Genomic DNA, 13,325 nt, shown 5'->3' on the forward strand with positions numbered 1-13,325 from the left:
CAATAGGGGGGTCAACAGTGGGGGGTCTCTTCAACCTCTAAGAACCGCCCTTCACACCAAAAGTATAAGTAAGAGTCTCCAAAACAGTTTGAGCTGAAACAGAGAAGGCTCTAAGAGCACTTAATGCCCGCTGGGCGCTACCTGTTTATCCCTTTTTTTGAGGACGAAAAGTGAAAAGCGTCAGACGAAAAATCGGTCAAGCGAAAAATCGCATTAAAAAGACCGACAGGACTAATATAATTGCTACAAACTTCGTTTGAGAGCAATTTAAAAAAAAACACAGCGCCCCAATACAACTAAAATTCTCTTAATTCTAAAAAAATTTTGCCCACTAAGTGCGAAAAATGACGTTACGCACGCACTTCAGTTGAAATTGCATGAACGAATGAACAAAAAGCAGACTTGAAGTGGTTGTGACGTGATATGGTTGTAATAAAACTCTTGAAATAAAAAAAACCAAGAGAAGGCCAATAATAGCCCCAGCTATCGCTGTGGGGCTATTAAAAATGACATTTTAGCCTTTAATTCAGGCCTTTCCAGCAGCTGCAACACTCTAAGCACTTCAAGGACAACTAAAGCGAGCTTTTAGACCTCTAATGAAACTTAAATCTCGTTTTGAAAGATCAAAGTCATGAAAAATGTCTGAAAACATCTTACAAAAAAGACAGGAGCACCAATACGATCCAATTCTTGGATTGTAAAAAATAGGGGCACTAGAATAGCCGGTTGCGAAGCTGAGGCGGCTATTAACAAAGATAAAAAATCACATGAAAATGAGAAAATTCAAACTCTCCTAATTTTTTTTCTAAACGCGAAACAGTGAAATCAATCACAGCATCCAATTAATTGCTACAAACTTTAAAAAGGTGTAACCACGCAAAAGGAGCACCAATTGCTCTTATAAGAATGGAAACCGGAAGAAGAGGACAAAATAGCGTCGAAATCTGCGAAACAACAGCGGATTTACCCGGAAATGACCGCTGAAAGGTATATATATCCACGGAAAAATTTTCGTATTTTGGGACATTTTAGCTCTAAAAAGCTCCCAAAATTGCCATGCTATCAGCATCTCTTTAGATGGATCCATTCAGAATTCTTCTGAAAAATTGCAAACTTACAATTTTCACCTTGGAAACAGCAATAATAAACTTTTGAAAAGCGAACTCAACAAACCCGCATATAGGTAGACATGCTAAAACTGCTCTTTTGGTTGGAGAAAGCGCAGAAGAAAACGTGAAGAAATATAAATTTGTAAACGGTTTTACAAAATGTAAGAATTTTGAACAGTGCACTGATTTGGAGTGATATTTAGGGATCATGAATTGGGTAGATAATTCCAAAAATTATATGTACCCATGCGGTGTATGGACAAACCTCAACCCCCACATTTAATTATCTAAGAGCAATTTAGAAAAAAAATGCCCCCTCCCCCCATCATCGTTGGACTTTGAGGCTTGGCAGGAAATTAAGAACGCCAATATAATTCGGCTCATTTATAGCTTTCATAGCTATTAATAAAACCTAAAATCAGCATCACAACGACAAAATCTCAACTCGGAATAAGCATCTCACCTTTCGACTAACTCAAATTGTACATACCCACAATTCTCGGTCTACCAAAAGCATACAGAAAATAACTACCTTCTCTTTACTCTGCTCTCAGATTTTTCTCAGTAATCAAACTTTTCTTATGTTTTCACATTCATCACTTCCTATAATTGTAGTAACTTAGTTACCACAATTAAATTAGTTAATGATTTGAAAAAGCTACACCAATAGTCTTCTTAAAGCCATACACAAAACACTTCCAATTAAGTCGAGTGGGACCAACAAAACGTCGCTTCAATGCTATCAACATGGCTTCAATGCGTGTATTTTATCGAAAAAAGCTAATTAACAAGAAGATACAGATCAACAGTAAGCGAGGACAGATAACGAGATCATTCGGATCTGCTATTTCAATCTGCCCCTAATTACAAATTAACAATAATCACAACATAGATATTCGATTATATACCCAGCATCATTTATATTAAAATTCAGTGCATCTTGAACTAACAACAATTGAACTAATGATATGGACATCCGAAAAAATTAAGGCTAAGACCAGCGAAGGAAAAAAAATACTACTGTTAAGATGATCCTGAGATTGACTAGTCATCATTTTGCAGTCGAAGTAAATTTTTGATTTTCAAGTATCTATGATGGCTGAATTTATTCAAAAATAAACCTTGTTAGTTCAAAACTATTGACTATATAGGAGTTTTCTTTCTAGAAGACAACTTCAAGTCTGATGAAAAAACTCCAATTGTCCTCAATCTGTTATGAAGTTTGGCACGTCGATACCGGATTGAATTTTTATTGATGTTTCGTTTTCCAATGGGCCCTTCTAACAATTTCAGATCGGAACCTCTGGTTACCCTTACGCAGGATTGTTTAAAAGCAAAAAAGATTACTACAAAAGTCTGGTGAGTGTTGACTATTTACAACTTTTGGAACAAATCTGAGAAGTTCGCAAATGTGTAGTTCATAAACTCCACATCTAACTTCAAAAAAAAAAGAAGTTCATAAACTCCACATCATACTCCACCAAAAAGATAAATGAATTCATGTCAAATATTATCAACCACCTCTTGGTGAACAGAAATACTGAGCCTGAAAGTCTAGCTACCTCGAAAAATTTCAAGAATACATTTGGAGGTTATAATGCGAGAAAGTCGATTACTATATGGTGAAAAATGTCGAGAGCAAGGGATGACTTTCAACTAACCTAAAGAATCGGCTTGTGATCTGTTTCTGGGAGCATTGGCACCGTTACCTCTCCTCCTTCGTGGCTTCCTGGGCATCTTTGCAAAGTGACCTTTCCTCGCACGTTGCTCTATCTTGGGATCCGGAGAGTGGTTGTGCTCACCGCGCCTGAATGTGATGGTCTTCATCTCGAGGTCAGTGTGCATAATGGCAAAGCACAGCTTCTTCTTGCATCTCCAGTATACCTTAAAAGCAACTCAAATTATCAATGGTACAAGGCTGAATTCTTAAATCAAAATTCACAATATATCGAACACATGCAAGTAGCCAACATTGTACTATTTTAAAATGCTTCAGGCCAAAAGGTACTTCATCTTCAGTCATATAACAAATTAAAATATTCTAACTTAAGTTTGAGCTCGACATTCACTAGAGCTGCAAAAAAATAGCTAATGTTATATGGATTACCAATTCCAATTACGTACGCTTTTGGATGAGCATTTATCCTTGGAGAATATATGCCCGTCCTGCAGAACATGATTCCTTCCATCAGGAGCGTTGATGAGTATGAACTCATCCCTGATGCTATCTGGCATTTCCGGCAGCGGAGTTGGAACAGTGTTCCACAAAGGCCCTTCATCCACATCCAGATCTGGTTCCGCCTCATAGTCCGGATCTGCCATCTCAGTCTCTTGTTCAGCGTCGCTTTCCGATTCCTCTTGATGAGGAACTTGCTGCTTGACCATCGTTACAGCACTCTAAAAGGAAGAAACATCTCAAAAGAAACCTAATTACCCCAAAATCTAGATGTTTTACCTTTTAAATTACCCCTAAATCGTGTCAGCGAATCATCTTTCGCAGAATGAAAAACTAAGCTAAATGCAACATGTTCATAATTTAGAGCATTACAGCAATATAATAGCGAATATAAAGTAAGCCGACAAACAAGAAAGAAGAATGTTATATAACAAGTATGTAATCATTCAGAAATAAGAAAATGTTAACCGTTACAACCAAAATAACGCATAGTATTTGCAACTCAGGCTATTTTCAGGATTGAGTGATTGCCAGCCCCAGCGTACCGCTGTCCATGGTCATGTGTCTCAACCCCTGTCGGGATTAACCAGGATAACTCGGCAAAGCCGCGACGCGCAGAAAGCGCGCCCACCGGTCCGCCATGGACAAATTATAATAGGTCCGTATGTAAAATTGTCGTATTCCTTGACCTCTATTCAAAATTCGGCTAGCTTGATCACCACCCAATATAATGTTAAATTGTTATTGTAAAATGTGCCATACCTTGGGAGCAAGATTCGGTGACAACAGTACTGAAGACTTGTCGCCCGTTCGACTTCTGGATGAAACCAAATGAGAAACTTCCTTCTGATCCTCCTCAATACCAGCATGTGAAGCGCTCACTCTCACATCTCCGTTGGTAGTCATGCATTGAGAGAAATCCAGAATTCCACCGGAAGAATTTCGTTCCGTTTTAGCGTGCGATGCTTTTACAACAGTCTCGTCAGGCTTAACAGCAGGTGGCTTCCGTTTCAAAATGACACGCGATGTAGTCGCAGGACCTCCTGTACCGGGTGAATTCGGCTGATCCTTTGCTGCAACTTTGGCCATAACCTTGTTCAGATCCTGAACACCAGCGATGTTCTCGAGATTCAGGTTAGTGACCTCTGGCAGCGGCAGTGATCCCGCTAGATTTGAAAAATTCAACAAACTTTGTTGAACAATATCCGAAAATTGCTGCATGCTGGAAAACTTCAGAATTTGCGCAGCAAGCTCGACGTTCGAGGGAACTGGATCCAAGGTGGGAGCTTGGGACAACAAGGAACTGACGGAGACTTGACTTGGCAGCGATGTATCGACACTCCTCTCAACTGACGCAGCTCTATTCTCGTCATTGGCAAGTGTTCCCTTTTCAGCTGCGTCCAGTTCATGATTATGTTTGCCACCACTTTTCAGAATATGAGTTACTTCTTCATCTGTGTACAACGTATATCGGCAGAACTTCTGCTGGCATCTCCAAGACAGTAAGCCCTCACTGGTTGCCGGATCCAAGCGTCTGTATTTCCTCCCAAAACACTGGATCGCTTTGACGGCCTTGGTAAACTTATGGAAAATTGGCTGAAAGTTTTTATGCGGAAATGTTACGTTAGGGACAGTATTTACACTAGCAGCATTGCTAAGGAAGGAATCGTTATTGGAATTTGCATACTGATGATTTGAGTTGTGATAAGCTTTGGTTTTGGCGTTTGACAAATCTAGCACCATGTCATTATTATCGTCATCATTGCCCATTTCAACATCGTCAAGGAAGCTCTCATCCGCGTCCAGACCCAGTAACGATGACAAATTGAACTCTCCCTGTTTCTGATTACCATTCAAGGCCGCTTTCCGCTTCCTTGACGATCCGTCTATGGATTCAAGCCCTGAAGACCCCGGCTGTTCGTCCTCGTACCGGGCTGCCATACTTGCAGCTATGGAACTTATGATAGATTCTGATGATTTTGCAAGCACGTTCGAAACTACTAAGTTTGCACTGTCAATGTTCAACTCGGTTTCACTTTTGGCTGCTCCCACAGTATTCTGTTTCGTTCGTTTAAACCTGTTTTGCAAATTGCCGTTGGTACTACCAACAGGCTTTGAGGTATCAGCAGAAGTTTCACTTTTTTCACTCTGTGACTGGCTCGGACCCTCATTAGTTCCGCTTTGGTCCTTATTGGCTTCCGTTGTGGTAGTTGTGACCTCTGGATTCTGATTTGGTTCGTGATTATGTTCTCCTAGCTCCTTCTTGATAAAGGTTCCTGCGGAGTCGGTGTGTACATACTTCGGACAGCCATACTTGCGTTTTCTACACACCCAGTATACCTGAAAAACAATTTTCCCAATTGATTAGATTTTATAGCGTCTACCTGTACATGACAGACTATGGCAGTTAAATCGTCCAAATTATCCGTTAGAATATCACAAGGTATAGAGAAAAGACAGCTATGAAAAAACATTCTTATTGCCTTACAATGCAACCCAACCACCACACACACCCTCGCTTGTTAAACTGTTAAACGTAACAACCTGAGCGGCAAAATATCACAGATCAATTATGTATTACAGCGTATCTATTATACCAATTAAACCATCTCTATACTCGTGCTGTTAAATGCCACTTATTACATGTCGGATGTACTTCGAAAATCGTGGCATCCAGTCGCAAAGGGATAACTCAAAATTTTATCAAACTTTGGCTTACTTCACCACTGTTCCAATATTCGTCTTGCCTGCTTATCAGATGTAAGCCATATCTTCAGAAAGAAAACATTACACTATTTGGCCAACTCAAAGGAAGTCATTCAAACCACAAGATCATGATTCCGATTCACTGATACTCATGTCAGAACAAGACTGGAGATCCAAATGATGTGAAAGAAAACCGAGAAGCCAAAACATTCTGACAACCGAAGAATCTTTTGTATAAACAAAAACGAAAGCAATTGCTTTTGGTTAACTAAATCAAGAATTTTTTTCACGGGGTTCAATTTGATCTAAAGCCTGATTGGTGTGAAAAATGGTGTTTTTCCTGATTTCAAAAAGGTGCAACAACAGTAAATATAGAAAAAGCTCATACCATTTAAATAAAATTGTGTAAATTCCTCCCGAGTTTTCAAGATCATAAAGACAACTACTGCTTATATAAAAGCTGTCAACCACAACAATTCTTAATTTCAAAAACCCTCAAAAATAAAAAAAAAACTGCATTGTTTATTAAGCTGCTAGTTTACGAAAAAATTGAAAGTATCTGAAGATCTAGACATCAGCAAAACATGGTTGAAAACTTAACACATCAACGTTTGACATAAATTGCGTATATGACCGAAAATTTCAGACTTTCAAGTTCGGAGGCAACTTTTACAGCAACGGAAACATTAAGTTCACTACAGCATTTCCTTTACAAAACACTTAAATTAAACCTAAATAAGCTAGTTAGGAACTGACATTCAATGACAACAAACACCGTGTTAAATGACTTGCTCAACTCTTACACCGATGGACACGAAGGACAAAGAAACGATTGAACTTTTAGTTTAAATGGTGGAATCTGAATAATTAGAAAGTTGGAGGAAAGGATAAGACATCCTTCAAAAATAAAATATTAAAAACGTAATTCGCATAAACGCATATGAAAAAAGCGTAGCTTTTTCATTGAGTTAGGAAACGACTTTTTTTGCAAAAATGCGCAAAATACTAGCGAAAAACAATCCTTAAGTTAACTAAGGGTTCTATGTGACATATAATTTTCTTATTAGACTGAAAACTGATTGAATTAACGAATTACAGAATCTATCATCAAGATTTAATTAAGATGCACAAAACGTCAGTAGTTCAATTACTAAAATTTCAAAAACTTTCATTTTATAATTTCTTCGATTTGTCACGTAAACATGGAAACAAATAATTTGGGTTTGATTAATTTTAATTGTACAGAATTTAGAAAAAAGAGTTAAAATTAAACTTAAACAAATTCCTTCCCGCATTGACAACATGGAAAAAACAATCGATTTAATTGCATTAAACTTAACACTACATCATTTTTTCTTTAGAAAAATGATGTAGTGTTAAGTTTAATGCAATTAAATCGATTGTTTTAGAAAATTGTTTGTTACTCTACTTTTCTTCTTGAAACCCAACAAAATCCTTTTAAATTGTTTTTATTTAGAGAGCCCTTCCGGATTATAAATTCTTTCAAAAATGACCAATCAGAGTTAAGCTACATTGAGAAAACTATATCTCTACGCTAAATAAATCGCTTAAAACTTGTTTGCTGCAAAATAGGGTCTGTACATTTACACATAATTCAACCAAAATTTTCATATAATTTAATTGAAAGGATTTTTGAGTGATAAATTTTCTTTAATTAGCTGAAATTGTCAGAAATTCTTATCGCTGGTTATCAAAACTTGTACATCCGTTGACAACGCTTTTACAGGTAAGGTTCTGTTCATTCTATTCTGATCCACAATTTAACTGATTGATTATATAATGACAAAATATAATTAATTTCTTCATTTATGTTTTAAAAGCCGACACTTTCTGAGATCTTCACTCCTTTCTCCTTTCATCCAGCCTCCAGTCTAAAGGTCTGTTCATTCTATTCTGATCCACAATTTAACTGATTGATTACAAATTAACAAAATATAATTAATTCCTTTGGTTATGTTTCAGAAGCCGACAGTTTCAGTGACTGATAAATGATCATGTTCTGAGCTTGCTATTTTTCCGATCGATTAGTGATGTCTGCTGATGTTCTTCATAAGCGGTTAGATTGCTAAATTAAAAATAAATCTTGTTACCAAATAATGTCTTAAAAATTTTTCAGTTTGGTTTTATCAAAAGAAGTTGTTGTATTCCCGACTACTCTTCCCCCTATGAAAGGTATAAATACAACAAATTTATTTGTTTTTTCATTTTGCTTCATCATTAATTACTTAAACAAAAAATTTCAAAGAATCTTTTTCAAAAGATATCTTTTTTGTTTAATTCGTTCTTTTTTTGTTAACAGAGATCTCCATGAGGCATTCGACGATTGAAGACATTATGACTTGAGGAGCAAGGCAGGGAAAAAGGAAAACTCGAACTGAAACTCTTCGGAGCCTGAAACTTAGCTGAAATTTCTTGTAAATCTTAATAAATTTATAACTTTACAAAACCTTTACCAATTATTTCTTATTTTCGATGCCCAACATTGTTCCCACAATACAAACAGGTTTAGTCAAACAAAGTATTTACGAGTATTTATGGGGTCGAGAAAGTCCATTTAAAACCACTTTACGATATTTTAAAACAATTATTTTGATGCCAATTAGATCGATTTAAATGTAGATCGATTTAAAGGTTATAAGGACAAATTTTGGTTATAATAAATCAATTTTCTGCTGGAGAATTTTTTGCTACAAAATTTCTTTAAATACGTTGTTTTCTATTTGTCCTCAATGCGGGTTGTCAAAAGGACCAAATTCAACAGCTCTTATTGTTAACGATTTCCTATTCGGTAACATTTTCTTGAAAAAAAATTTCATCTGAATCTAGAGCTACACTGAGTGGTGCTGAATTAACTGGTAGAGTACAATTTAAATTTAGAAAAACAGATCAGACGCTTATTTGTTTGTTACTGCTCGCGTTTAAACTGACTGCTGTAAATTGTTTATGCAAATTACTGTCCGTGTTTGTTTAAAATAAATTTTCTGTGCAGCTGATCGCACTTGTTCGGGAAATTTTAACGGTCGGAAAATTTGTTTTATATTGCGAAATAATTGACAGTAAAGTCGGTTTTAGATCTGTTAAAATTATATCAAAATTAGATATCAGTTTTCAAATTAAAATCAAGATTGCTCCTAAAAAATAGCTTTAATTTGAGATTCGCAAATCTGAAAATCAAGAGAGATTTTCCTCTCAGAACAAGAGCAAATTTGTTCACAAACTTGAGAATTATATTGGAACAATCTGCTCTACGCACAGTCTCCGAAGCGCCGTCTTGTTCTGTCAGTGTACAGTTTGGCAATTTGCCAAATTTTAGCCAATGTATATTGATTTAGAGAATGGCGAAAATGGATGTTTCAGAACTCAATATTTGGCAACTCAATTCCGCCATCTTTTTTTGAAATGTTGGAACAAGAAAGAAGGTCATGATTATGGAACAAAATCTCTCGTTTGAGTCTTGGTGCGTGTTTAAACAGGAAATGAAAGTGACCCGGTAAAACAACCACATACCAACAAGAAACTATATCAGCATCAGACAATCCGTGATATGCTCGAAATAAAATTTTTGTAAAATAAAATTGAAGATGCATTGTAAAAAAATCACTCGAGGTATCAGTAACAATTTAAATCACGGTAAATATAATGATGAATAAAAATCGTTGCTGATGTACGCAAAATTTTTAAACGCGGATTTCATTACGCTTGTCAGAAACAAAGCGTAAAAAACTACATAGAACTGGTTCGGAAAACAAGACAATTAAAATAGAGGTTAGCTATCAGCTTAGGCTCAGCTGTCACTAAGATGAGTAGACAACAATTAACTTACCGTTTTACCAGTAGAACAATTCCTGACCAGTTTGTGACCATCTTTGACGACATGCGGAATACTCTCAGTGAGATCCAACGTGTACCCGTTACCCAAACTCCGTCTCAGAGCCTTAACATTTACAGCCACTGGAGAGGTGCTCCCACTAGGCTTCGAACCAGCGCTTGCTGAATCGGAGGACTGCTGGATTGCCGAGTTTGACAAACTGCCATAACGCAGCGCCTTGGCTGGTGATAGCATCATCATAGCTAAGATGTATGTATGCAGAAAACAACCGTTGTCGTTTCTATCGCTTTAGCTGTTAATTTTTAATTAATGCAGTCACGTTTATTCGATACCAAGTTAAGAGACAAAAATGCTTATGACTTGTGTAAATTTCGAATAGAATTTGAATCGATGGTAATAATGGTAATAATTTGGAGTAATTTAGCTGTTTGCTACAATTTCGAAGGCATTAAAAGCATTGCTGTATTTTTGCAGTTTGTTTTTGTTAGTTAGTTGGCTGCGAAGCTATAGGAGTAAGTTGCATTGTGACGTTACATTCGAACTAAACTGAAACAAGAGCAAGATGGCATTAAATAAAGTAACTTATCGAATATTATGGATATGCGTTTTGTTCTACAATTAAGTTGATGCAAGAGTAGTAAATAAATAAGAGGGAAAAATGAAAGAAAGAAACCAGCAATATGTTTGCCGTATTTTACTAGGAAGTAATTTCGAAAATTAAGCTGCACAATTTGTGGAATTCGGTGAATATAAAAAAGAACGGCAAAAAAGGTATATATGTATTTGGAAGTGATAAAATACAAGACGTTTTACATAGAATCAAAAATAGAGAGCATTATAGAATGCAAGTATTGATTTGTGGCTGGCGACTTTAAACTGGGAATAATCGAAAATGGCAAAATGGTTGACTATTTTATTAATTCAAAACAACTTTTCTCTCTCACTCAACCAAACCAACGCCACAAAGTCACAAAAAGAAATAATGCGCTAGAAAGAAAGAAATGCACGAAAGCTAGAGCTTATTTTTCGCTACTTCCTATGAATTAAAGACATAAAGAAAGTAGCAAACATACATCTATGCGTACATAAGCAAACTGAATAGTGCATACGTGCCTATGCGAAATGAATTGAAATGAAATACATTTAACATATATTACGTGACTTTTTTGGCAATTCTTACTCTTTCGCACACACACACATACACGCACGCACTGAGTGACTGATTTACTAGCTACAGTTCAATAGAATAGTTAGTTCTTTTTAGCATCTATCTATCTATTTAGTTTAGTTAGTGTCAGTTATGCGCCGGCCGGCCGCGTTCAAATCTCGAAATCGAAGCAAGCAACAAAGCCACCCACCCCGGCCGCGGACAGGGGGAGTAATAAGTAAGCAAGCGACGCATTTCTGAATATATCTATGATTCAGGACAATTTAGCCCTGGTCAAAGAAAATAACAGGGCAGCAAATCCCTTAGAGTTTGCTAAGCTATTTAGGTGAAGGTAGAGGTAGGTTAAGTTGGTTGAACTCTATCGAAAGAAAAAAGGCAAAGATTTTGTGACATATATTATTCAACTGCAATTCGAATGTTGCGGTGCAATGCTCGCGAGCAATCTAAGGTTGAGTAGAAAGAATAAGAAAAAAAGGGGGATATTATTTAGAAATACTGCTGCTGCTACTACTACTATTGCTAACAAAGAGACAAGGAAGGCGACAGGCTAAAGAGGAATTTTTGTAAAATAAAATGAAAAGGGAAAAGAAAGAAAGAAACAATTGCCTGAGCTTGGCTGATGCATGCCGAAAACATAAAGAGCATATTACGTATTTAACAAGAAACATACATATAGCATATTAACGTACATCACACACGTATGATACGATATTTCTCTCTTATTTCTTTCTGTCTTTCTCTAACACATTTTACTCTCTTTCTGGCCAAAGCCACGATACGAAGCAATGCACCGCTTGTTGTTATCAACGTGTGTTACTACTGAAGAAAGAATTGAAGCTATGATAAAGACGGAAAGAAAGTATAGAAAATACATAGTATAAAAACGGAGGAGAGAGAGAGCTAAGAAACACAAGATATGCCACTCTTGTAGAGTATGCATAGCTGCGATTACGATACGATATAGAAAAAAAACAGAAGGAAAGAGCGCATACGTTTGGATTTTTTGGGACAAAAACAGAACTAGAGCGTACAAATCCACCGCGAACGAGTTCTATATGGAACAGTTTTAAAGACATTTCATTATTCAAATTTTTCCAACTACACTTTTCCCTCCGTTAACAAACAACACACAGCTTCTACTCTCGAATGTTCATCACTTTTGTCCGTTTTCTCCCTTTTATGCTAGAAAGTGAGCTTAGCAAGAATAATAATCGCACACAATGAAATAAACGCAGATTTTTCATTCGATATAGAGTAATAGATTTCCCGTTTCGAATGTGGCTAAAGACAGGAGTTCACGTTAAATGCTAAGATGTATGTAACAACTATGCAAAATTTAAAAGGCTGCCTAAAACTTCCGCTTCGCTGACTTTCAGTAGGGAAAAGCAACTTAAATACTCTTTTATCAACCCATGGAATTATTTTTTAATGAAAACAATTTCTGGAGGAAACGCATGGAAAAGAAGTTTATCATCAAAAGCAAAATAGCAAAAATACAGCATGATTTCAGAAAAGAAACGTTCTATATATAAAAGGCGTTCAAAATCAAATTAACAAGGTACATATTGAGGTTTAACAAATTGGTTAGAAAATATGACGGATTAAATGAAGGAGTATTTTGACCACGAGCCTTCGAAGTCAAAAACTCAGCATTGATATGTAATTTTTATAGTACTCCTGTCCGGCTGACAAAAATAGCTATTCATCCAATTCCAGAGTCCAAGTCAATTGTTCGAGTACAACAAATATTATTGTGCTAATCCTACAAAATTATTTGGGGGTCAGGAACTTTATACCAGCCCTACTTTTGTTGAGCCAATTTTAGCAGATCGATATCTTCAGCGGAGAGATACAGAAGTGGTATCATCAAGAAATCCCGATGAAAAACTGAAAAGATTGTTGAAAAGATATTTCCAATTTTCATTTCTCGAGATATAAAGGTTTAAAATTCTCAAAATTTTTCATCCTTGCCTTTTACTTTTCAATTAAATTTAACAAGGTTAATAGGGATTTTGCAAGACGTTTTTTCAAATCAACTAACTCAAAAAGTAACTTTTACTTGCGGATACAGAAGAATGGGATTCCTTAAAAACTCGTTCATCTCAGTTGAAAGGAAAATTAAGGCCAAAAAGAGTTCTTCGCTTTCCTATCTTTTTGATGCCTCAAGATCGCCTAACATCGAACAATGCTTTATCTGCGCCACAATTTTCAATATTTTTTGGCTTTTGAGGTAGCATCATAGATATTTATTGTAAAATTTTAAAATCCAGTTTTCCGTGATTGAAAAGTGAAACAAAAACAAGAAAAAACTTCCTA

General features: G+C 36.2%; 1 protein-coding gene across 1 annotated transcript; it reads right to left on the reverse strand.

Moving 5' to 3' along the window:
• Nucleotides 1-2,750: 2,750 nt before the first annotated feature.
• On the reverse strand, nucleotides 2,751-11,657 carry LOC142335997 (uncharacterized). Its single transcript, XM_075384437.1, has 4 exons — nucleotides 9,836-11,657; nucleotides 4,048-5,625; nucleotides 3,234-3,506; nucleotides 2,751-2,993 (listed from the first exon to the last, which is right to left on the reverse strand). Exons 1-4 carry the CDS (start codon nucleotides 10,079-10,081, stop codon nucleotides 2,766-2,768), a joined length of 2,325 nt encoding a protein of 774 aa, XP_075240552.1. The 5' UTR covers nucleotides 10,082-11,657; the 3' UTR covers nucleotides 2,751-2,765.
• Nucleotides 11,658-13,325: the final 1,668 nt, after the last annotated feature.

The sequence above is a fragment of the Convolutriloba macropyga genome, chromosome 3, assembly GCF_964194025.1.
Source record: "Convolutriloba macropyga chromosome 3, txConMacr16.3, whole genome shotgun sequence".
NCBI lineage: Eukaryota > Metazoa > Xenacoelomorpha > Acoela > Convolutidae > Convolutriloba > Convolutriloba macropyga.